Source organism: Mus caroli, unplaced genomic scaffold (genome assembly GCF_978045245.1).
Source record: "Mus caroli unplaced genomic scaffold, Mus_caroli_1 scaffold_12, whole genome shotgun sequence".
Lineage (NCBI taxonomy): Eukaryota > Metazoa > Chordata > Mammalia > Rodentia > Muridae > Mus > Mus caroli.
Window position 1 is genome coordinate 101775547 of NW_028227267.1, and position 27214 is coordinate 101802760.

Consider the following 27214-nt stretch of genomic DNA (forward strand, 5'->3'; position numbering starts at 1 on the left):
AAGGGGGCAACAGTGAGGCGAGACCCAAAATAAAGGCAATGCAAAACCAAGTGGTACTTCACAACCCGCTGCTCTCTCTCCAATGTGTCCCAGGAAGAGAACAAGGGTCCTAGAGAGATGTGCGTCTTGTGCACTCCTTTTCATGAAATTTTAATAAGCTTATAAGTTGAAAAAACAAAACTGTAGTACCTATTTCCAGGCAGCTTTCAATCTAAAACAGAGCTTTCACAATACAGTTTATATACCTCATATCTTTCTTGTTATCCTGAACATCTAACAAGGTCTCTACTCTTCCAGAGGACAAAGTGGAGGTTGTATCCCAACAAAAGAATTATTCCTGTAACTAAAACACAATAAAGCAGATTTCTGTAAGACACGTATTAGATGGAGTTTTTGCCCTATTACAAGTGACATGAGAAGTTTATTACAATCAGTAAGGTCAGTCGTTACATAATTTTTCAAGCATCTGTTTTATTGAAATTGCTACAGCTCTTACACTCTATTATAGCAATCTCATGTATAATTTCTAAACTTTTCTGTGTGATACTTCCTTAAATGAGATCTGAGGAATAAAAATATTTGAACATTAAACGATTTCATAAGTATTATGGAGTTTTATAAATTTAATTTAAAAATGTAACTTGTACCTTGTCTCACTAAGCAACTTCTTCATTAACCCCATGTTCTAAATCTCACAATCAAGAAAGACAGGGATAGCCGGGCATGGTGGCACACGCCTTTGGTCCCAGCACTCAGGAGGCAGAGGCAGGTGGATTTCTGAGTTCGAGGTCAGCCTGTTCTACAAAGTGAGTTCCAGGACAGCCAGGGCTATACAGAGAAACCCTGTCTCCCAAAAAAAAAAAAAAAAAAAAAAAAAAGATAAAACAGACAGATTGGGATGCAGCTCAATTGCTGGTAGCCTTTCATAGCAGGCATAACCACTGAGTTTAATGTCCAGCAACTTGTCTCCCATTGATAGATAACATATCAAGTCCTACCAAATTCTGTATCAGCCTTGGATATATACAACTATGCTGTCATCCTACTCAAAACTGCTAGCAATCGCAATTACACCCCAATAACACATTTAAAACATACCATGAATCAGAAAGAGAATGTAAAACAACACAAACCCTCAGTTACCCAAACCACAGTCATACAATACTACATGCTAGTTTTCCCATTTCTGGTTAAATAAAAAACATTACCATCACATAGTTACCAAGGAAAATAGGATTTTTCAAGAAAATTTCTTCCAAATAAATTACATTATAAAGTTATTTTAAACTGCTTCCTCTGGAAATATAGCTCAGTAGTGGGGCAGTGGCCTAGTATGTCCAAAGCCCTGCGTTTCATCTCTAGAAACACCAATACAAAACAGCCTTTTCTTTTGATAACAGAAGAGCAAACCAGACTGCTATGCAACGCATCTACTAGTTACCTCTCTCACCATTTCACGCTGTGTGTGTCTCGGCACAGACGTCAGTAAAAACACAACTTTTTTCTAAATTAAAGTAGATTGGAAGATTTAAAAATTTTAAAATTTAGTAACAAATTTTTATTTGGCAGATCTTTGTGTACTCCTGAAAACAATATGGTTTAGAAATAGAAATTCCAAGCTGGATTTTATCACTTATTTGAATAAAAATGAGCATTTACCATATCTTTCAGTAAATGTTTAATATCATAAAATTATTAGGAATTGCCAACTCCAAGAAAATGAAAAACCTTGGCAACTATATGTTGTGTAAAATATAGTTTCACTGAATAAGATCCAAGGTACAGAAAAAAAATGTGCTTACTATTGTAAAGTCAACAAATGAATTTAATGAGTCCCAATGAAATGCAAAGAAACTATATTTTGACCCCTAAAGCAGAGGGGGTGAGGGGTTTGTGGAGGGGAGACCGGGAAGGGGAATAACATCTGAAATGAAAACAAATAAAATGATTAATTATAATAAAAAAAAACAAAAAACTACATGCCCATACTTCATAAAAGATCAAATGTAAAATATATCTCTAGGTTCAGCAACTGGTATATTTAAGCAGCTGAGAAATGTCACAGAGAAATAATCAGAAGGGTGCTCTGCTTGCACTATGAAACCCAAATAAAAATTACTTCATTCTCATAGTTGAGGGATTAAATTGCTAAACAAACCAAAAAAGTATAAATTACATAATCCAAATTTTAAACTAACTTCTCCAAGATATACAATTACATGTAATTTTGAAAAAGACTAAAGAGAAATGGGCTAAAAGTCCATTCTTGTAAAGAAATACTTTTGGGTAAAATGGAAAGTTACAATATAATTTAAAAATACTAACAAGGCTGGATATATATTTGTGTGCATGTACATGTGGGTGTTTACATGTATGTAGCTGCAAATTCTAATAATTTTACTAAGCACCATTTTTATTAAGAATTTTTACTCTTTAAAGACTAACCTCTACATTGCCAGTGTGTGACAAATACAGAAGTGGATGCTCACAGTCATCCATTAGATGGAGCACAGGGTCCCCAATGAAGGAGCTAGAGAAAGTACCCAAGGAGCTAAAGGAGTTAGCAGCCCCATAGGAGGAACAACAACATGAACTAACCAGTACCCCCAGAGCTCCCTGGGACTAAAGTACCAACCAAAGAAACACATGGTGGGACCCATTACTCTAGCTGCAAATGTAGCAGAGGATGGCCTAGTCGGTCATCAGTGGGAGGAGAGGCCCTTGGTCCTGTGAAGGTTCTATGCCCCAGTGTAGGGGAATGCCAAGACATGGAAGCGGGAATGGGTGGGTTAGTGAGCAGGGGCAAGGGGGAGAGGATAGGGCATTTTTGGAGGGAAAACCAGGAAAGGGGATAACATTTGAAATGTAAATAAAGAAAATATCTTAATAAAAAAGAAAAAAATAAAAACTAACCTCTATATAGATCATCAAAGTTTATGCCCTTTGAGATAAAGATGTACTTTTAATCCCCAGAATTTGTCACAAGTAAACAGGTTACCATGGAGCTTTTTCTAGGTGGCAGATGCATAGCTAATAGTAAAACACAAAACTATGTAATCCTTGTAAGAAAATTAGCTATGAAAACAACATGCTGACTATGGGGGAAAGAAAGTACATGAGACAAGGAGGGAAAGGGTCTGTATCCCATCAGAGGAACTACTGAACACATTTAATCTATACTTTCACCTTCAGACTCTATGGAAGTTACTCTTAGTCATCACTGTAGTATTTTTATACTTATCACGCAACATAGGAAGAACTTTTTGGCTACCAGACCAAAAAAGAGAGAAAATCAGAAGTATAGAAGCCGGAGGAACTAAGGGAAAATGTAACTGAGGTTTGCACGCGCATGGGCAAAGGCTGATAATACATTGGAACCATGGCTGACCTTGAAGAACTTCAAGTGGGAACCGAGGGTAGAGCGTGAAAGAGGAAACATTTGGCTATTTCTTCACTAACAGTGTCAGAAGTCTCCACTGTGTGTGCATGGTGAATCTAAACCTTAAGCATGTAAATATAACTGTTATAAGAGATACCATAATTTTAAAACATTAACAACTGTTTTTATTAAGACTATTTTATTTTTTAAATTTCAAAATATAAAAATAATAAACATGGATATTTAATAAACAACATAATTCAACTATAAATAATAGAAGTGTTGACAACCCACATAAACACATTCACTATAAACATTCTCTGCATACAAGAGTAGTTTTCAGTTCAAGTTTTACCTTTTTCAGTTCAAGTTTTATCATCACTTTTAAAAATAAACAAGGAAGCTGCTACAGCTTAACCAGTTACTTTTGCTCCACTCAAAGAGCAGGGAATTCCCCCATGCCAACACGCATTCATGAAATGGGATAATTATGGGCACAGGTGCTAACCACTGGAACAACCCAGTCTTCAGACAAGAAAAGACTCCTTTGGTGTTTTCAGATTCAATAACAGTTCATAGAAACTGAGTTAAAATAAATCACTTATTAAAGGAAATCGTGTGCCAGACAGTATGCTCTGAAGTATTATCACACTCAAACAGATTTGGATTCTGAGAATGGATCGATAGCAAGCGTAGATGAGGAGGATGCTCTGCTGATGCTTCCCTGTGTCTCTCACCAACATCCACTAAGTGCTGGAATCAAATCTCGGGGCAGGACAGCAAATACACAGTAATGGAAAACTAGTACAATGAGTACAATGTAATAAGTCTTTTCTTTATAACTCAGCAAATATTCTGTAAATACCTGTATGAAATACTCTGCCTTCAGTTGAGGGAAGGACAGATGAGAGTTTAAAGCAAAGTAAAATTTCATAATTTTAGGACTAGAAAAGTTTCCATTTCAAATATGAGGGGAAAACATGCTTGAGTATATCATTTTTAAATGCTACTCAAAGTAATAGCCTCCCTCTTATCAAAATAAACTATTTTCTTTTGGGAGAAGCTGGGCACAAATAAGGATACAGTCATTCTGCATCATTTTCTTAAATTATTAGGTGTTCTCTAATGGGGTTGCGCTCTTACCCCAACTCTAACGAATACCTCTTTATAATTCTGCTGCTAGCTAAAGTGTAAGCGATAATAGATTAAAGCCTAGCAAAGACTAAACAACAGACTCAATGACACTGAAAGGTTTTATAGCACCAATGACTGTTTCCTAAGACACTTGAGGGGCCTGTATCACTTTAAAGTATTATCTTGTAAACAAGACCAAAAATATTTAGTTGATCTGTATTTTGAGCATAAATATTTATAAATTCTATTAAAAAAAAACAAATATAGCATGACTAGAGCGACCAATATTGTAAAATCTAAGTATATTGAAAAATATAAAGATCTATAAAAGGCTTCCATAATGCAATCATGCAGAGGTAAACTGCTCCATTCAATCACACAAAAATGATTTTGTACAGTTATGTACACGTAGCTCCAAGACAAGTCTATTCAAGAAAAATGTAAAAGAGAATCTCTAATTAGCTGATTTATAGGGACTTAAATGTAACTGACCAGCTGAATCTACCAACAATTAAAAAAAAAAAAAAGGCAATGATCTTAAGGAGAAATCAACATGACCTCTGATTCCCAAGGGTATATTCCACGTTGGATTGCTTTGTTTTTAATTCAAGAGCAAAGTAAAAAGCAATGGCAAGATTAGTTAAGGTGACAGTGTGTAGCATTCACCTATGAACAAATCAAAAGAGTCACTGGCAGGTATGGTCTCTTCAGACAATGTCCTTTGGCTCTAAATTAAGCAGCTATAACACTACTACTGTAAAGTCTTTTTTGAAAATGAAAAAATATCAACTAGTCTGATTAAACATTTATGAATACTTCATGGCTCTCTGCCAATTTGTAAAAAACACACACACACACAAGTGGGCATGTGGTGGGGCACAACCAAACAAAATGCCTTGTTGGCTATCCAAATTATTATTTAATGATTAATTACCTAATATACATGCTTTTCCTTTAACCATCCATGTATAATCGATGTGGATCAAGACAGATCACTTATATATGACTATGAGTTTGTCACATCTTGTTTTTCATGAAGACAATCAGAATGCATACTCAAGAGGGAAAAAGTGTTTGCAGGTATCAGCTTTGTAGAAGGAAGTGTGACTGAGCAGAACTTAAAGGAAATAGAAAAAAAAATCAGAATCAATATAATTTGGACTCTTCGAAGTAAGAGTGGCTGTCACATTAGGCTTCTCAAATACCCCTAATAATCTACAAAGGACTACTCAAAAGAACTTAGTGAAAAACTATTTTGGGTATGCTATAAAAAGAAATTTGTTAATATTTACAGTGAAGACTTTAATTTTATACTTTGTAAAGTTTAAGCTATATTGCTTATAAATAATGAAAACTATTCCTTAAAAATAAACATGTAACACTATTTCCCCTTGCTTATAGGATTGTCTTGATGTTTTGATTACAGTGATGAAAACTGTATAAATTAGACAAATTTAATAGATGGTTTTCAATTTTAGAACCCATAGGTTATCATTTATTAGTTGAAAAGAAATGAAATTATTTTCCCTGTTTTTGAAGAATTAAGAACAGCAAAAAAATGCACTGGAGTCAGTGGCCCTGGCAGTTCCATCAAATCAGCATACTCACAAGAAAGAGACAAGTTAGTTACAGTGTGTAACAAGTACTTTACAGTCGGCTCAAAATTTTTAGTGGCTATCCTAATTAAAAATAAAAAAAAAAAATTAAAGCCAAACTTATGTTTAACTTTTTAATTCATTTTCTTCATTCTAAATTGTTCAGTTAATGCTCTCATGGCTTTATAGATTTCCCAAACATATCTCTCAGTTTGCCTGAGACATAATACATCTCATAAGGAAATTAAAAGGCCTTGTTCCTTAAAGGTGTTTTACAAATTGAATTGCTATGACAGGAAGAAAACATTTCTAGATAAGGTCATAAACCTCACACGTTTGATACACGTCTGGACTCAGATGGACTTGTACAGAACTGTAAAGATAGAATGGTCATCACGGTGCATGTAAACATCTATTCAGATTGATAGAGAGCAAACCAAATGACAAGATGCTATTATTAACAGTCGTCTCCAGACAGGACAAACAGGGCTTGCTCATGTAGTCACAAAGCTAAATTCAGGCAGTGATGTTCTCTCTCTGGTGGAAAAAGAAAACACTTATTAAAAAAATATATATTAATAAAAAGAATCCAAAATTCAAATCACAGTATTGAACTATCTCTAACTTAATAAAACATTTTTAAAATCTACATGAAAAGAATCAAAATGAAAGTTACAGACAAGTTTTATCAAAGATTACCTTTAGGCTAAAGTGACTTTAACAAAACCCCTCTATATCATGGCTTCTGAAAACATTAAGTGTTGAAATCACAGCACTATATATAAATCAGCAATTATTAAAATTCTGGGGTGAGAAAATTTACTAATTGGTCAGGTGGTATTTTTACATAGAACTGTGAGTAGGCAAAGAAATTTCTAAAAATCATGTACAAGCCTCAAGTCACTATAAACCAAAACCAAATTTCTTAAAGTGTCCCAACGATAATAACAAAAATACCTTATTTTCTTAAGCTCCAAACAATGATCGTTTAGTTTTTTTAATCATCCTATGTGACATAAAATTCTACAGCAAGCACCAAGTCCAACAACAAAACTTTCAAAAAGAACACATAATGAGACAGTGCCTGCGTACGGAGGAGGACTAACTGTAGATGGTCAGATGAGTGGTGGATGAAATAAAGAAACAGAGGTGAAATTTAGAAAAGATCAAATATAAAGTTGATATAAAAGAAAAAGAAAATACTTTATTTATTAAGTAACAAGCACAAAAAAACTAACAGGCTACCTAAAGGTTTATTATCACATTCAATATTTTCTACTAAGCATGTCTACTTTCATTAGAAATAGCTGATAGAAACAATCATGTCCAGCAACTTTTTCCCTTTTCTAAGAAAATTGGGCATCTATTTAGAAGGTTGTGTTCCACCTAAGTGTACATATGATGAGACAAAAAAATAATAGCACTCTTTTCTACAAGACTAGATCCATATTGCTCTTTAGTTCAAGGGATAGATAAAAGTGAGCTTCTACTATCTCAGAGAACTATGTCTTCTTTTTGACTTCTCGGGATTTGATACTGGGTTGTACACTGGTGGTTTAAAATCTATGTTAGTAAATGTCCATTTTTAGTTATTGAGTTTTAGAAGGAAACACATCAGAGTTTGAGTATTCCAGAACGTCTCTAAGAACAACTCTCTTCTGAAGGCTTAACTGACTTTTTGGGGTTATGGGACTTACAGATAGCTATATAAATGTTAAACTAATTAATTAGCTAAAGCTATTTTTCTATAACTAGCCTATATTCAGTATGGGGGAGAGATGTATTTTGATAAAATCTACATAGTTCTGTGATACAGCCACTAATATTTCAACAAATCAAACAGGCAAACGTTTGATTTCTTTCTTGTGTCATTATTCCCAATGGTTAATGTTGCCAATAAAGTGGAAGACAGCCCCTCCTCCCTCTCGGACCCCAGGAAACAGTTCTGCTAGCAAGATACTTTCTTCAATGAAGGTTAGTCCATACTTGCTACAAGTAACCAGCTAAAACAGTGCAGTCTTTCTATCTTCATAGTAGCTACTGCTTTGTTACATTTGATCATATTACAATAAAACAGAACCATGGAACACTTTTATTTCCTGCAACAAGCTTTCATTAAATGTCTGGGCAACAGTTACTTATTTGTTTTTAAAAAAAAAAAGTTTCAATTATCCAATAACATTTAAAACATTGTTTAGAGATTAAAAAAATATGCAATGTGACAACCATCCCTTGAGGTAATCCTAATCAATCTTTTAACCAGAAATAATTTCCCCAGTCTACATCGCCTTCAGTCTTTCTCCCACTCCCAACTCTTTGTACAACCAGATAACCATGTGTGTACAATAAACTAGCCAACCTATCAGAAAAGCTGTAGAATTAAAAGGGGTTCTACTTTTAGGTAGAATACTGTGGAAGAATGGAGATGGGGAAAAAAAGATATAAACCTTGATTTGTTGAAAAGAAGGAAATAGGTAAATACTTTTTTAAAAAACCATGTTTGTAAGCAAAGAGAAAAGCTATAAATGGGAATAGGAAGAACGTGTAAATACAGATGTTTACTTGCATGTTATAGGATAAATGCAACTTGTGCTGGCAAATGCAAGCATTTGGAGACATATATACAAAACTTTAGCAAGAGGTAGTGTATGAACTATGGTAATCAAATCTAAGTTGTTACCGCTGATGAGAAAAACAGTAGATAGGAGTAACTGGCTTATATATAAAACTGTTTTACAATCAAATGGAACATGAGATGTAACAGAGATCATTCAGTCCATCTCTCTTCATTTTATGAATAAGGAACAAACTTTGTATAAGGCAAGAGACCTGTCTAAGGCTATAGAGTTAAACACAGAGATGAGAACAAAAGCTAAATCTATTAATCCCTGTTTAGTTTTCTATGCTAGGTCACCTACGCACCAATTTAGTAAGATGGTCTAGATTGATGTTCTCAGCATTTCTAACCAAGTACTCTAATTTATAAAAAGATAAATTAACTCCTGGAAATGACTATAGTACTTACTTAATATTACACAATCTAGAGGCCTGAGCTGGGAAAATGTCAGATTTGATTCTAGGTATCTACCTCCATCGCTACCTGTAACCCCTGTGAAGTGACACATAACACTATCATTTTATAAAATGGCCCCAGTGACTGAGGAGACTATCAGATTTTTAGAAAATTGATAAGAATTAACAAGGGAGGTAATTGTCAACCTCATTATTATAAATGTAAATATCCATTCATTCATTATTTCATCCAACAAACATCTAAGTGCTCACATGAGCCAGGTTTACTATAAGCACTAGAGATAAAAAGATGAATAAGACATGGTCCCCTTCCTGGAGGAGCTTTCAATCTAGTCGGGGAAGACAGACATATAAACCAGATAAATTATAGTACAACATTAAATATTATAACAGAGATATGAACAAAGTGCTTTTTAAAAGGGTAAACATGAACTGCCTAAAGACCAAGAAGTCTACTAATTCTGTGCAGTATTTTGAGGTAAAGACTATCATGGTTATCACAATCTCATGGTTGATCAATAATTAGGAAGGACACAGCTGCAGAGTTCTGCAATTTTTTTTCTTTTATAAAGTTGGTACTGAAATCACAATGCTTATACTAAGAATACAGTACTTCCACTTGGTCACTATGAATTTTATAAAGTTGGTACTAAAATCAAAATGCTTATATTAAAAATACAGTACTTCCACTTACTATAACTTTAGGTAAACCACTTCATTTCTAACAGTCTGTTTTCTTATTAGAAAAACAAGAACTACCATCTACTTTTAAAAGGTATCTTATGTTTTAAATGAAGAAATATGTGTACATAAAATACTAGTATTTAGAAACACACTCATGAATTAAAACTCAATAGCCACACATCCCTAACATCTATAACAAAATGCAGATTAGTGCTTATAAAAGTCCAACTGTGAACCTAGTGAATCCTGGGAATATGCAATCCTCACACTAGAGGACCAAAGACTCAGATTTGGTCTTCTGATTCCTTCAAAGCACCAACTTAAAATATTGAAATTCTTAAGTTATTAGGCAATTTCAGGCTAGGGAAATTGATAAGCATTTATGAGCTTAACTGAATAGAATTGGTAATTTCAGTTACATTTCTAGGGAAATTTATAATAAATTTTGAAACTATCATCAAACCATAAAGGCAAAACTAGAACGGAGATCTAAGTGGCCTTGGGAAGATTGCTTTCTTTATAATACCTGTTTGGTGTAAAGAGAAGGAACGTGAGCCTCTGCCAATTTGGCATCTTTCACGACTACTAAAAAGAAAAGAAAACAAACTTACCTAATGAATCAGAATAGCACATAGTAAACATACAAGAAACTACATAAAAATATACCACAGTCTAAGTAAACTTAAAGTCATTATTTTAGCAAATGGAATCTGAGCTTGAAATTTTAAATATAAATGTGTAGTAATTGCAAATCAAACATTTCTATAAAACAGTATTGGCATAAAAAACAACGATAACCCCAAGTGTAAGGGGGAGAAGACACAAGTTATATTATGGCCAAAGACTGGTACTGGTGAGATTAGTTTTTGGTTGTGTTGGTCCCCAAATGGAAGAAAGTATTTTTGTTAAAATGTGGTTTAAAAGAAAAAAAAAAAATCACTATAATCTTGAGAAGCAGAGATACTTGAATATCAAGATTTGAAAAGATACAGTAACCTAGTAATCTCCTACCCTTGTTCTACAAAGAATATATATCTTGAAAAGAGTTAACTTTCAATAATTATATTCACGTGCTAGAGAAATCCACTTAAAAAAAAATCACAGTATTGTTGCAAATGTGAAAGATGTTTATAAAAGTATAGTAAATGCACACTTAGAATATCAGACTGGAACACTTACCAAACAGTGTTTTCCTAAAGTAGTATCTATAGTACATTTCTTTATTCATACATCTTCAAATGGTCAAGTTTTCTTTCATACATCCAAAATGTAACATGAAGTTGTCTTAGTCACCAAATGTTAGCTCTACGTGAGGTCTGCTTCCAAACTAATCGGCCTGCTTTTAAATTTTAAGACATCTGTTGAAAATTTATATCATCAAACCAAACTGAGGTGGTATAAGTTTTAAACATTGGATTGCACATCATTGTAAAGGTACCAGTAACCATTATTATTTAGTGATTATAGCTCTTTTTGATAGGGGGAAGGCAGATCACCATCTGGAATGGTCTGTTTCATTTTCTCTTTTTTTTTTTTCTTTTTTTTTCTTTTTTTCTTTTTCTTTTTTCTTTTTTTAAATCAAGGAACATTGTCATGAATTTTTTTTTGTCATTGCTTTTTTTTTCTTTTCTTTTTTCTTTTAAGAGACCATTCCACTTTATTTTTAGCATCCAGATGCATAGGACTCATATGTAAAGCAGTCATACACCATTATCATTAACACCCATGTGATAAAATACATACACAAATCCAACAAACGGCTAATACATAGTAAAGCCTAAGCATACTACTATGCAGTATTATGAATACATAACTTGGAGACTTTAGTTAGCATACTATGTCATCTATTCATTTTGAAAACATTCATTAAGATTTTAAATGCAAATTCATTCCTTATTTGGAGTAAAACAAAATCCTCTATGTTATAACAAGTATTGGGTCATAAGTATTCAAATCTATTCATTAATTTACAAATAACCCAAAGAATTCTGTAATGTTCAATAGAAGTATGTAATAAAAACATTGCATATGTCCTATTGAGATGTCTTTAGCAATTGTTTACTGAAATAAAATGCAAACATCAATCTTCAAAATACAAGATCAGAAGGTAGTTTTCTTCTTTTATCTATTTGTGAAATCCATCGTCATCATATTTTACCAAAAATTGTTTTTACAAATATGTAACAGTCCATTAGATAATACTAATGAAACACAGGTAGAGCTCTAGCATATGTAGATCAATGATCAGTCAAATCATCTTCTCCAAGAACGAGATTCATTGTCCTCTTCTTCTTCGTCATCATCTTGAAGTAATGAGTCATCCACCAAAGACTCTTCCTGAAACTTTAGGTTAAGATGTATTTAGGAATTTACCCAAAAAAAAAAAAACAAAAAAAAAAAAAAAAGAAAGAAAAAGAAAAAAAAGAAAAAAAAAAAGAAAGAAAAAAAAGAAAAAAGGAAAAGGAAAAGAAAAAGAAAGAAAAAAAGAAAAGAAACAAAAAAAAGAAAAGAAAAAAAAGTAACACTTTTAAACACTGTTCACTCTCAAGAGTTGAACACAAACGGTTATTTCTATAACTAGAACACTTAAGAGAACAAAGTAAAGCATCCTTGTCCATCTCACCTCTCTACAGTACCTGGTTCACTGCACACATGAAGTGAGCAATAAACATCAAAGTGAGGTTCAATACATGCCACTTCTCCTCGCTAACAAATCATGCCGTGCTCTGCTCACAACACTGCTCAGTGCTCCTTTTAAAAGGAATACATTTCACTGATTTACCCTAACTCTCAACACTCACCCACTTATGAAAATCCTACTACAATTTCTTTCTTTCTTTTTTTTATTTTTTTTGCTATATATAAATATCTTTTTTAAACAAAGAAATTGAAAAACAAAAGCAAAAACCTTGTCTTTTTCCCATTCCCTTCACAAAAGCTTCTCAGGCTGCTTTCCCAAACTTTTCAAAATACCTAATACCAGGAGCTCGCCTGCTTTTCTCCCCATTCAATTCAAACTCATTGAAGGACATAGGTATAATCTAAAATATAAAATGACAAATCATGTACATGAGTTTCAAATACACATTTATTCTTCCATTTGACTATGGATATGCGTAACAGATTTGAAATGCTCTGCAAACAAAATGAAGCAGCATTATGGAAATCTAACAAATGTGAAACAATCTTTTAGATTCTTTACCTTACCTTTATTTTTTAACTTCTTCAATTTTTTTCTATAACTTTTCATGATTAAACAAAAGAGAATTGTTTAAGTCTTTGTCTCGAGGGCTTTTTAAATTCGCTATCCCTTCTTATCCTGCCATACCTTTTATCCTAGTGGCTAGTGTTACTTGGAAACATTGCACTCTGCCATACTTATCCTGGTGCTAGAACTCCTCTGAAAATGCCTTTTACTTTCTTAGCCCCAGCACATAGGTTACAGAACACTATTTTATCTTTCAGGGCTTGGTTCTACTGGTAATAGACCTTTAAGATTATTATGGACAGACACAATCATTCCTTCCTGGGGGTTCCCATAGCATGTTGTTCAAATCTGCATTTGGCACATCAGTATGCCTATCTGCTGTCATTATGTCTTCTGTCTCTGCCACCACCCTCCTTTCCAGATTATAAGCTCCTTGATGATAGGGACCGTGTCTTATTCATTTTTGTGCCTATCACAAAATCTACCACATAGCAGGTAGTCACTCTAATGAACTAAAGCAATATGAATTTTAAAAGAAGGCTGAAATGTTGATACAGCAATTAAGTAAAATAAATACCCTAGAACTTAACATATTACTACAAGATTTCCTGTGGATAAAAATCTAATGAATAATTATTATCTTCTACAGTAATTGAAAATTGATATATCACATGCTATTTTTTCGACAATTCTTCTCATTAATCCAGAAAATATAAGTTGTCTGCATTTATCTGATCTCCCCTGTCTGGAATATGGTTCAGGAATAAAAGTATTATGTTAAAATCACAGCCATTTAAAAGAAAATCACCTTTTATAAATGAACTATGAATAATGATGGGAAAACAAGTGGAAAAAAAAAAAAACCTACTTCCTCTTCATCAGGTTCAGCTTCTTCAGTGTCCACAGCTGACAGGTTAGCTATTGGTTTGTTCCAGGCCAGCTTTAAATCCTGCCCTTTGAAGCGAGCTCCGTGAATTGCAGCCTAGAACAATTATGAAAATGGGAGTGAAGAACTAAACTCAAAGACAGGTACTTTTTCATTTGCTATTTGGTCACTTATTCTCAATTTACTATTACAATTACTACTTTATAGTTATTTACTTCTTAAAAATCATACTAGTGATGTACATTTTTAAAAGTAAGCAACAATTTCTCATAATCAAATATCATTTAGCTCCTGGCCAAAATCTGAGTTAAAAAAAAGAATTGTTTATAAATTTATAGTAAATTACAATTTACTGATAACTACTATTTAGATAACAATCCCAATATACATCAAGATTTTGGCTCTATCTTCTAAACCATTATTTATTTTAAGATAAACAGAGCAAATGAATTTTTACATGCTATATAGTAACTATTAACTAGAAACCTTCAAAAACAAATTTGCATATAAAATGTCACATTAATACAACCACTCTGGAAATCAGTCTGGCAGTTCCTCAGAAAATTGGACATAGTACTACCGGTAGATCCAGCAATACCTCTCCTGGGCATATACCCAGAAGATGTTCCAACCGGTAAGAAGGACACATGCTCCACTATGTTCATAGCAGACCTATTTATAATAGCCAGAAGCTGGAAAGAACCCAGATGTCCCTCAACAGAGGAATGGATACAGAAAATGTGGTACACATTTACACAATGGAGTACTACTCAGCTATTAAAAACAATGAATTTATGAAATTCTTGGGCAAATGGATATATATGGAGGATATCATCCTGAGTGAGATAACCAAATCACAAAAGAACTCACATGATATGCACTCACTGATAAGTGGATATTAGCCCAGAAACCTAGAATACCCATGATACAATTTCCAAAACACAAGAAATTCAAGGAGGAAGACCAACGAGTGGATACTTCATTCCTCCCTAGAAAAGGGAATAAAATACCCATGGAAGGAGTTTGCAGAGAAAGGATGACCATCCAGAGACTGCCCCACCCGGGGGTCCATCCTATAACCAGCTACCAAACCCAGACACTATTGCATATGCCAGCAAGATTTTGCTGAAAGGACCCTGATATAGCTGTCTCCTGTGAGGCTATCCCAGTGCCTGGCAAATACAGAAGTGAATGGTCACAGTTATCTATTGGATGGAACACAGGGCCCCTAATGGAGGAGCTAGAGAAAGTAACCAAGGAGCTTAAGGGGTCTGCAACCCTATAGGTGGAACAACAATATGAACTAACCAGTACCCCTGAGCTGGTGTCTCTAGCTGCATATGTAGCAGAAGATGGCCTAGTCGGCCATCATTGGGATGAGAGGCCCCTTGGTCTTGCAAACTTTATATGCCCCAGTACAGGGGAACGCCAGGGCCAAGAAGTGGGAGTGAGTGGGTGGGGGCGGGGGGTATGGGGGACTTTCAGGATAGCATTTGAAATGTAAATGAAGAAAATATCTAATAAAAAAAAGAAAAAAGTCACATTATTTTCAAAATCACCACAAAACAATGTATAACTACTGCAAAATAATATAAACACCTTAATGAAAGCAAAAGTAACCACTCTGAGCTTTTCTACAGAAAAGTACAGTATTTCCTATAAAAATCACTTGATAACTGATGACAGTTGAACTCAAAGAATGGTCAAGCCTAGTCAGTAGCTGCTCTGAAAATACCACATTTAATGTAACATGAATGCAGATACATCAGTGTTAGCAACATCTTAAAGTAACTCTTGGTCCCAAGATTATTCTATACTCAAAAGTACAGAATAATATGAAATGAAGAAACAGTTATATATTCAATAACATCTGCACATGAGCTATGGGAGGCATTAATACTCCCATGTACCAATTTTAAATCTGTACATATAAATTTATGATAAATTTAAAGATTTCATGCTTATTAAAATTCAGCTTAAGAGTTTTTAATCCATGCTTAATCACAATGCCACACAATTTTAAAACACATACTGAAGCTGAAATCATTTCATTACTGTTAAGAAATGACAAATGTCACATGCAAAATATTTATAAAACATTTTTCCTATTTATTCAAGAAAAGGAAATGTAAAAAGAACAAAACTGTGACCAGCAATATCTACAGTAAATCTGGGTGTGGAGTTGTTTTTGCTTCTTAAAATGGGTCTTTGTGGTGTACACCCTACCTAGTCTTTAACTCACAATCCTCCTGTTTCAGCCTCCTACTCAATAGCAATACAACTGTGTAACACTACACTGTACAATAACAGCTTACTGGCAAATATTTCTAATGACCTAATTTTATCCATCTCTATATTCAACGCACATTTCAAATTTGTAAACTTTTACTACAGTTTTCATTTCTTTTTAAACTGGAGGGAGGATCAAAGGGTCTTGAAAACACTATCAATGCCATAACTCTTGGCTACTTCCAGTAAGTCCATGATAAGATTCTATTGCTGAAGATAACTACATACTTTGATTGCAGAACAAAGAGACTGATCCACAAGCTAACGCCCTGATGGTTGTTAGAATGCTGAAAAAAATCCTGTGCAGGCTGCTGAGGAACAGAAGATATCAATGGCCTTCCTCATCACTGGACTCTGCATGCTAATTCTGACCTGTCAGGAAAGATATGCCTACTGGTAAAATAGTGGGAAGACTACTACAGGGTAATTACCCTCTACCAGTTGAATTTCAGGCTACTCTACAGGTGGGAATCTCATGTCTGGTACTGTAAACTGAACAAAAGTCCATGACTGGGAAAGTCAGAGGTCCTTGGATAGAGCCTACTGTTAAGTTTGTTCAATGGTCGGGTTGTCAGATTGCACCCTAAATATTTGGCTTATATTCGCAGAGTGGGGCTGCTCTCCACCCTAGTCAGAGAAGCTTCTTTTGGCAACGGTCGGCTGTTAGTAACTGACTGGTCAAAGTGCTGAGATCAAAGACTTTAAGCCTCATAGCATCACATAGACAAATAACAACAGTCTAGTCAGGAGTTTGCAAAGACAGAGATGCTTCTCTAGAACCATCCTGCTGGGACTGGAAACGAGCAGGTAAAGGGTAAATAGTAGGGGTGGGCAACAGAACTATCTTTCTCTACCTCTACCTTAGGTAACTTTTACCACTCATTCTACTAATTCATACTTTGCTCTGGGCCAGATAAAATAGAGAACAGTACAAAGAGTGGTGATCCTATGTAGTGACAATTTTGGAATTTTGGCCTCTTTAAAAAAATACTGAAATAAGAATATGTTTTCATTTTAATCCTGGGTGTGACAATATGGGACTGTCCGAAACAGCTGATTATGATGTGCCTCATGCTCTAGCAGGGGCGTGACTCTGCCAGCTGCAGATGGTCTCTGCAATTGTGTGACATTTGGAATTCTGGGACCTTATCAGAGCATGTATAAATGCTAGTACCAAAAAGGTGGGGTTGGTGGTTGGTGGTTGTGCAGGGGGTAGTTGTGCTCAAAGAAGAAACAAAAGGAAAGATATTAGATTCAGGGATTTCGCTCTCTGTGTCTCTCTTTCCACTATCCTCTCTCACATAGTGATAGGGGGTGAAACTGTGGGGGAAAGGGTGGAGAAAGAATAACCTACAAGGTAGCAAAGACCAGCTCTTTAACCTCTGTAAGAAGAACATATAACAAGTTCAAATTAATATGTCTTAAAGTCAATTTGCTGTCAAATTTTATACACATTATATTATATTTATATTATATACAGATTTCCTAAGAAAATAAGAATATTTTTGTAGACACAAACTTGCACTTAAAATAGTTTATGTTCTGTCAAAGTACAGTTTAACTTATACTAAAACTTATGAAAACATTAAGCAATTAAACCTGAAGTTTTAACAAATTGTTTTTATACTTACAGCTTCTGCTTCTGCTCTCGTCTTGAATGTGATTATTGCATGGAGTGAAGCGTCATCAATCTGACAGTCCTCAATTTCACCATATTGCTGTAAATTAACAAATCATTTCCTAAAAGTGTTCTGAAACATCTAAAACCCCCAATGGCATTAGAAGAGTAATAACCACAATCTAGAATTCATAATAATCCACATGAAGAGAGCAATAACATTACATTTAGTCCTATCTGCCCATCTCAGCTCTAGTCCTATACTTTCCAGAATTAGCAACATTCAACTCGACTTGAGTTATAATGAATGAAACAATGGTTAAAGTCTTATTACTCCCACCTCATGACAAGGTAAATTTGTTCTTAAACAGCATACTCAACCATCAGAACAAACTATGAAATTCTAGAATCATTTCCAAATAAAAGGAGGAAAAGATTCAGAGAATTTAACCAATTTTTCCAATCGGTCAAGCAAATTACCAAAATGAAGATACAGGACTTTTACTTTACAAGTTTAACTTTGACTAAAATGGGTTCACTTGGGCTGGTGGCATGGCTCAGTGGTTAAGAGCACTGCTCTTCCAGAGATCATAAGTTCAAATTCCAGCAACCACATAGTGGCTCACAACCATCTGTAATGAGAACAAATAAAGAATCTATGGGCCGGGACAAGTGGGACTTGGAGCGAGCAGGAAAAATCAAAACTAAACCAAAACCAAAACCAAAACCAAAAATCTCTTGCCAGGCAGTGATGGCACATGCCTTTAATCCCAGCACTTGGGAGACAGAGGCAGGTGGATTTCTGAGTTCAAGGCCAGCCTGCTCTACAGAGTGAGTTCCAGGATAGCAAAACCCTGTCTCGAAAAAAACAAAAAAATAAAAAAATAAAACAAATCAAAACAAAAAAAATAATAATATTATTATAATGGGTTCACTTACTATGTATGCATTTACACTAAGACAAACAAAATTTAGAACTTAAATTTTACTTAAATATTAAGCATATGGCATTATGACTGATCGAAATTTATTGCCTTTTTTCCCCACATAAAGATTTTTGTAAACAGCAATTTTACTACACAATAATTAGTCTTTTATACATTATTAATATTTTTCTTCTCATTCCATAACTATAACCATATACTAATCAAAATAAAATTTTATGAACAAATTTAAACTTGAACAAATTATTTAATTTCTTCAAGATTTTATTTCCTCATCTATAAAATGGGCACAATAAAGTTTTTATTTCTGCATCTATAAAATGGGCACAATAAAGGTTATTCTTGGTGTCAATTTGACTACATCTGAAATTAACTAAAACCCAATGGCTGGTCACACCTGTGAGGAATTTAGTAATTAAATTTATTTGAAGCGAGAATAACCATTTATTGCGATCTGGATCTTTGAGGTGGGAATATACATCTTTAACCCAGCTATTTTGTACAAAGATACACCTTTAATCTGTACTACATGTTCTGCTGGCAGTCTATATAAAGGACATGAAAGAAGGAAGCTAGTGCGCTCTCTCTCTCTCTCTCTCTCTCTCTCTCTCTCTCTCTCTCTCTCTCTCTCTCTCTCTGCCTAGTGGCGATCACTCTCCTTTTCTGGCATGAAGTCTATTTGTTTAGGATTCTGATGTATTCTGAAGACCAGCTGAGATATCCAGCATTGTGAACTGAACAACTACTAGAATCCCGGACGGTTCATTGGTATAAGCAATCATTGCTGGCCTAGCTGGAACATTCTAATAAATCTCCTCTCCTCAAGAAGAATGAAGACCAAAGTGTGGACACTGTGCACCTTCTTAGAATTGGGAACAAAACACCCAGGGAAGGAGTTACAGAGACAAAGTTCGTAGCTGTGATGAAAGGATGGACCATTTAGAGACTGCCGTATCCATGGATCCATCCCATAATCAGCTTCTAAACGCTGACACCATTGCATACACTAGCAAGATTTTGCTGAAAGGACCCAAATATAGCTGTCTCTTGTGAGACGATGCCGGGGCCTAGCAAACACAGGAGTGGATGTTCACAGTCAGCTATTGGATGTATCACAGGGCTCCCAATGGAGAAGCTAGAGAAAGTACCCAAGGAGCTAAAGGGATCTGCAACCCTATAGTTGGAACAACATGATGTACTATCCAGAACCCCGGAGCTCTTGTCTCTAGCTGCATATGTATCGAAAGATGGCCTAGTCGGCCATCAATGGAAAGAGAGGCCCATTGGACTTGCAAACTTTATATGCCCCAATATGGGGAATGCCAGGGCCAAAAGAATGGGAATGGGTGGGTAGGGAAGTGGGGGGCGCTATGGGAGACTTTTGGGATAGCATTGGAAATGTAATTGAGGAAAATATGTAATAAAAATATTAAAAATCAAAAAAAAAATCTCCTCTCTCCCTCCGTGTGTGTGTGTGCGCGTGTGTGTGTGTGTTAATTTAAATTATTCCTAATATCCCCTTTAAGTTTTAGCTGTTTTTATTATTATTATGACTGGTCTCCCTAGACAAAAATTTAAAGGCATTTTGATAATAACCACAGTTGTTCTAACCTCCTGTGCTCAGAAATGAAAGGATTAAAATAACTAAACTCTGAAATAACTAAGCTCTTGTTTAACAGTAGTATTTTTCATGTATAAATTTCTACTAACTTTGAGTAGAACTCAAACTCCCCACTTATGAAAGTATTTCTACCCTAAGTTTCTGTATATTTACTTCTCAAGTCTCTTAGTTTCAGCAAAACATGATTAAAATGAACACACCTTGTTTGGATTATTTTTCCACCTGATTGCTACCCCCTAAGTAGCTAAGTACCTGTATGCAGGGCACTTAACTGTCTGGGTCTCATTTCCTTTGCAGAAGTGGGAACAGAGCAAGGGAGAGCTGAGCTTTATCTCCAAGCACCTATCTAGTTCTCACTCTCTATCCCTAGGAATCCAACAAGCACAGCACTCTCCAGACTACCCACTGGGTAGATATTAATCACTTTAGTTACTTCTTGCACATCAATCATTTCTTTTATAAATTCCTTATATCCAGATAGAGCATTAACTATGGCTGGGAGTGAGTGTCAAACACTAAAATTCGCCTTATACCACTTACAAGTTTACCTATTCTTCTAGTTCCCCATTTCAGGTTTACTCTCACTTCTTGGAGATACATTGGTTTGACACAAATCAATTAAGATAAACTATAGCTTATTAAACACACAGCTCAGGGATTCAGGATTCAAAGGAGTATGTTCACTCCTGGCATATGATACAAAGATGAGTGAGGGAGGTTCAACAAGATCTGATTCGTCCTCTCTCTGAAGTATCACCAGGATACCCATGGTAACACTGATGCTCGGGAAAACCCTACAATCTGCAGTAGGTGAGACGAAAGGGCACGGTACGTACATCTCTACTCTGCACACTAGCCTAATAAAGCCCACAAGTCTAAATAAACAATGGGTGATTAGGGGCTAGAATCTGCTCCTCTTCCAAGCCATTCTATTGCCATTAGATAAACTCTCGTAAATTGTATCCTTGGTCACTTTTATACCATACATCAAAAGTAGATCTTGCTTCAGTTCTATTCAACTCTATCAAGAGTGGAATATTAACAAAACTTTATTTTTAAACAGTTTCATATTTAAAAATCTAAATGTTTTATAGAAAAATGCAAATTGTTCCTTAAATTATCAACATAAACCTACTCTTGAGGTCCCTCTCTAAAGCAATGAAGTTTCAATCATGGACTTTATATTTGAAGGCTTATCTAGTCATTTCTTGGGCAGTGGTGGCGCATGCCTTTAATCCCAGCTATTGGGAGGCAGAGGCAGGCGGATTTCTGAGGGAGAGAGAATATATATGAATTATAACATTTCTCCCAAACAAACAAAAAACCTGCTTCTATTTTATAACTAAAAATGAAACACTACTATAGATTAAGGAAAACCCGTGTATCACTGAATTTAAATTTCATATGTCATTCTCTTAACTTTCTCTTTACTTGCATCCATTAACCTGAGTAACAATTAGTATTTTGCTAGGTGGTAAGAAAGTACCGCAAAATGAGGAAGAAGGTCTTCTCTATCACTCTCTGTAAATGCAGAAATCTCCAGTGCTCGGGGTCGGTGATCTACTACAGCATGCCCAGGCACACCTCGGCCTCGGCCTCTACCCCTGCCCCGGCCGTGAGCTGTACCTCGACCTCTTGTATGAATTCCTCTACCTCGGCCAGATGAAAGAATTCCTCTTTTAGCAGCCTAGAAGAGAAAAAAAACACACAGGATACACAATGTGGTAACTAGGCATTGAGACCTCTAATCTGAAATGCCGAACACTCTGTTTCTGAGATTAGAGTTTCAAAGTTTGAAATATTTCATTGATTTTACTTGTTGAGCACACCAAGTTTCAAATTAGAAATACCACAACTGTGTTAACTCAAGCCAAGTGTTATGTCTTAGAAAATGATCCAAACGTTTATGCTGTCTGAGATAGCATTTAGATAATCATATAACATTAAAAATTCTAAAATTACTAAATGTACCCTGAAAGTATTTAAAATGTAACAACTTTAAAAACCTATTTACAATTCCATTACATTATTTTGTGTCTCCTTCTACCATATAGGTTCCAGGGAACAAATTCAAGTCATTAGCTCTGTCAGCAGGCAACTTTACACCAAGCCAACTTGCCACCTTACCCTTCTTCCCTCTCAAACTAAGTTCATACTCTAAGACATCACATATGACAAAAAGACTGGTAGGTAACTCTGGATCTCTTAATAACACAGAAGGGTGGACATCACTTCAAAAGTCAAGTTAATACAGATTGCAACATAATCTACAGAGATAATCAACATTTTTTACACTGAACTATACTCTAGACTATCTGATTTTCAATCAAATAAATGCTTCTAACTTATTATCTGTTGACTCAGCGAATGTTAAGTTTCCCCAAATGCATTATTTTATCACACCATAGAAGAAATACAGAATATTAATACTCTGCCACATAATTTCTTTGTGTAGTACACCATTCCTTCATTCCACAAACATTCTCTAGACACCTGTGCTAGTAGCCCTGGACCTCAAGTACAATTTCAGTTTGTGCAATTAGCACAGTTACCATGTAAGCATGAGAACCTAAGGTCAACCCCAAACACCTACAAAGCAAAGCCATGACACACATCTGTAATCTCACAGCTGAGGAGACACAGGGAGATCCCCGGCCATGCTGGCCAGATCAATGAGCTGAAGACTCAGGGAACACTTGACCCCCCCCCCCACTCCAAAATGGAGCTTGAGGGATACACACAACATTAACTTCTGCCCTCTATCCTCCACACATGCATTAGCACCTGCCCACACATGCGACTTACATACAAACACATAAATGCCAAACACACAAGCTCACTTCCTAGACAAGTAAATGATTGAAAGTGGTTCTTTCACAGGCCTTGGGTTCAGTTTCAAGCGCCCACATGGTACTTCACAGTCCCAGGGGATCCAATATCCTCTTCTGGCCTCCATGGAAGCAATCCATGCATAGAGTACACAAACACACATGCATACTGGCAAGCTTTCATTGAAAAAAATAAAAATAAACTGCGGGAGTAACTCATCTGTAATTTGGCAATTAGCTGAATGTGAAGTGTAAACAAAGGGGAGACTCACACAAAACTCCTTGCACATTTCTAGTTTGGAAAACTATATATTCAAACTTTAGAAGTCAGATAAACACAACGATGAACATGCTGATGAGGGTATATGCCATCCAAGTAAGAACATTAAATCTTAATATTATCAAAAGTAAACATAGAATCAAATAGTAATGAAGAATGGCTATTAGTAAGAACTGTGCTGGTGTGGAAAGTGGAGAAATGCTGGTAAAAATGTACAACAGAACAAGCTGTACCAACTGCTGTACATCGTGGGAAGTAAAAAAAGAGCAAGAAAAGGAAATTTTTAAATGTATTTTCACAAGAACTTAAGTATGTGAGGTGATGAATAGATTACTCTGATAATTCATTCCGTGAGATATAGATGTATATTGAAATATGTTGTATAGCATACACAGACAAAAATTTTTAAATAAACCAAATAAAAGATTAAAAAAAAAAGGGGTTAAGCAGGCGGTGGTGGTGGTAGAGCGCTTGAAAGGCGGAGGAGTCAAAGGGAGCTCTGTATGTCAAGGCCAGTCTGGTCTACAGAGCAAGTCCCAGTACATTCAGAGCTACACAGAGTAACCCTGTCCTGGGAAAAAAGTTGTGAGGGCATAAGATTAAACATATCCCAAGTATGCCCTGAAAAGCGTTACTGACAAAACAGATGCTCCCTGAAAAGCAAGCTTCAACCACCTATAATTTGGGATTTAAACCAAAAGCCTCCAAGAAATCCTATAGCCAAACAGCATGTTCAATAGGACCTTTCAGAATGTATTTGATCTTAAAATCTTTGCTCACTAATCTCTATTAAAAAAATAGAAAAATTAATGTGATGAGCATATTCTGGCATCTACTGTATTACTGCATGAGTACTGACTGTAAATCAAACTTGAATCACCATAAAAGAGTGGAAAATACTATTCTATCTTTGGTTGAATTACAACAAGGAAAACATGGAACAGTAATTTTTATGTTATTTACTTACTAAGTTATATCAAAAATTTTACAATGATATTTCATTTTTTATATCACCAATGGCATGGAATATTCATACTGAGAAACCAATTTTAAAATTAATATAATTTTATAAAATTAACATAATTTTAAAATTAATATAAAATTTAAAACTAGTATTTTGGGTTACACATACACACAAAACAGATCATATTTCAAGGGAACTCAGTGCAGGGTTAGGCCAGCATTTCACAGCTTTTTCTAACTCTCAGATAGGATGGAGCCTAGGACATGTTCAGGAGATACCAAAAGTTAAATTTTTAATACTTAAACAGCACTAAACAGATTTCTACTGTATTGTAAAGTAGGGGGGGGGGGGAAACAGTGTCAACAAACTTTTAAGAAATATATACTCACCGGGCATGGTGAACCCAGCCCTTGGGAGGCAGAGGCAGACAGATCTAAGTTTGAGGCTAACTCCAGGACAGCCAGGACTACAGAGAAACCTTATCTCAAAAAGGTAAATAAATAAATAAATAAATAAAAATAAAAATAAAAGTATACTCAAATTAAGCCAAATAACCTAAAATATGTTTTAAAAAAAAAAACTACCTTAAATTATGTCAGGCAATAGTGAATACAGACATTAATACACTTTAATATTTTTTTATATAAGATTTTTGCTAAATATCAAACATCCATGGTTTATAAGAGATCAATTCCACTAGAAGTTTCTCATTTAATAACTAAACTATAAGTCAGTTTATTTTCTCTTTTAAAACACCCACAGCACCATCTATAGGCAAAACTTAAATAAGCATGTTTTCAACAGATTTACAATGCTGATTTTTGGCAATTCAGCACAACATGCCTGTATGACTTTACATATACAAAGACTTTCCATACAAATACCTATAACACCCTTAATTATATTTAACCCCAAGGGGGAAAAAAAAAAAACAAGAACAAAACCAGAAAGAGGACTAAAATTCAGTAGAAACAGAGGCACCAGGGTGTTCATGCAGAGACAGTGTGTCAGCAAATACCAGTTTCTCAGGCCAGCACAAAGTCTCAGAGGGCCAAAGTTCCAAATTCAATCCCTGAGACAACACACTAAAAGAAGAGAACCCATCTCCATAAACTGTCCTCTGGCATTCATAATCAAATTAACAAGCAAATATAAAATTGCATTCTGAAAACTATTTTCTCCAGTAGTTTAGTAAAATCAATTAGCCTCTTTCCTCTCTATCCTAACACACTAACAAACTAACACATACACACACACACACACACACACACACACACACACACACACACGAGAGAGAGAGAGAGAGAGAGAGAGAGAGAGAGAGAGAGAGAGAGAGAATACTTAAAGTAGACAGTAATTGTTAACTAGAACCAAAAACACATATCATGTTAACCACAATTGTATCTCCTTCTTTCAAGTGAACTGTGTAGCTGTGTTAAAACATACTTCCAGCTGTAATTCTGTATATTTTCTCCTAAGTTCAGTGACTTCTTCTCCAGCCTGCATCTTCTTATATAAATCCAATTCTGTGTCAAGCAATTCTTTCTGCATCTGAAAGTAATTAATGTTTCAAATAACCATTAATACTCTGAGCTTAAGTTAACATTTTTCTAAAATATCTTTTCTCATATTCATTTCTGTACCCTGTCCCATTCCCCCCCACCCCCATTTCTGGGGTTGTTTGGGATTTTTTTTTTGGGGGGGGGGGCGCACAAGCTAGTTATACAGTCAAGATTCTCCTGTGTTGGCCTCAAAAAGCCAGGATTTTAGGTATGTGTCACCATGCCAAGCAACGTTTGTTTCTATTGCCAATACTATTACTCTAGTTTGTAAGCTTCCTTATTCCTTTTATTCTCATTGATTTCCCTAAAATTCACTGTCTAAACCATAGCCAACATGTGAATTCATGAAATAACAATGTGATAATTTTGGGGAAAAATGGGGCTAATGAGCAATATCTACTATGTCCCTCACGGAGATAAACAACAACATCTTAACTACACTGGAGGGTAAAGCAAAAAAACGAGTGATGGTGGCTCCATACAACAAGTAGGGTTAGGGATGGACAGTGTATCAGGAGTTGTGGTTTGAGGTGGGAGAGAATCCTATGTTTATCTTTAATGTACTTTTAAACCCTGTTAATGTAAGTTATTAAAAAAAATTTAAAAAGTTAAAGTAAACCAGTAAGAATAAGGCCAGGAGAAAGAATCCAAAGCTGAAAACTAAATGAAAGACCTAACTTTATCTAATAGGTAGTACTAAACAAAATAAAAGTTAACCGACATCATAATCTGATTTAATCTTTAATGGAATTAGTTTGTAAGGGATGTAAATAAAGTTTGAATCAAGCTTAAATGTTGGAAACAGTACTGCAACAATTGTAGAACTATTCTGAATGGATTGTGAGTCTACTTGAATGAATAAATAGATTTATGTTATGAGGCCAAGTTGTCATTATGGAAATTGGCAATGGAATATGAATTTTAAAAAAGAATAACCATGTAATTCACATTAAAATTAGAAAAATCAACATGGTTTCATATATATACAGATGATTTAAACACTGTACCACATTCTATCATTCTGTCATTCATTCCATCTGAAAATATTACCGTCATTTGTTGTATCATCTAGATTAAAACACCTAGATTTTCTCTTCGCAAATAAAACCCATTCTGGACAGTGATTCAAGGTTACTGGTCTTTTATATCACCAATTCCAATACATAATTCTTGGCCACACAGTCAAGTA

At 35.0% G+C, this 27214-nt stretch overlaps 1 protein-coding gene across 9 annotated transcripts in view; it reads right to left on the reverse strand.

Annotated features, from left to right (window-relative positions):
• Nucleotides 1-2932: 2932 nt before the first annotated feature.
• Nucleotides 2933-27214, reverse strand: part of Rbm26 (RNA binding motif protein 26) — a 71311-nt gene continuing 47029 nt past the window's right edge. For 4 of the 9 annotated variants that reach the window (XM_021181443.3, XM_085828838.1, XM_021181441.3 and 1 more), the window contains 7 exons: nt 25910-26014; nt 21878-22078; nt 17840-17926; nt 13902-14015; nt 11005-12168; nt 10352-10410; nt 2934-6645 (listed from right to left, as the gene is read on the reverse strand). In XM_021181443.3, the coding sequence (XP_021037102.1) occupies nt 12079-12168; nt 13902-14015; nt 17840-17926; nt 21878-22078; nt 25910-26014 (597 nt within the window). In that variant the 3' untranslated portion in view covers nt 2934-6645; nt 10352-10410; nt 11005-12078. Of the gene's footprint in view, nt 6646-10351; nt 10411-11004; nt 12169-13901; nt 14016-17839; nt 17927-21877; nt 22079-25909; nt 26015-27214 lie in introns of all 9 variants that reach the window. The other 5 variants (XM_021181442.3, XM_021181437.3, XM_085828837.1 and 2 more) reach the window with 4 other exon arrangements.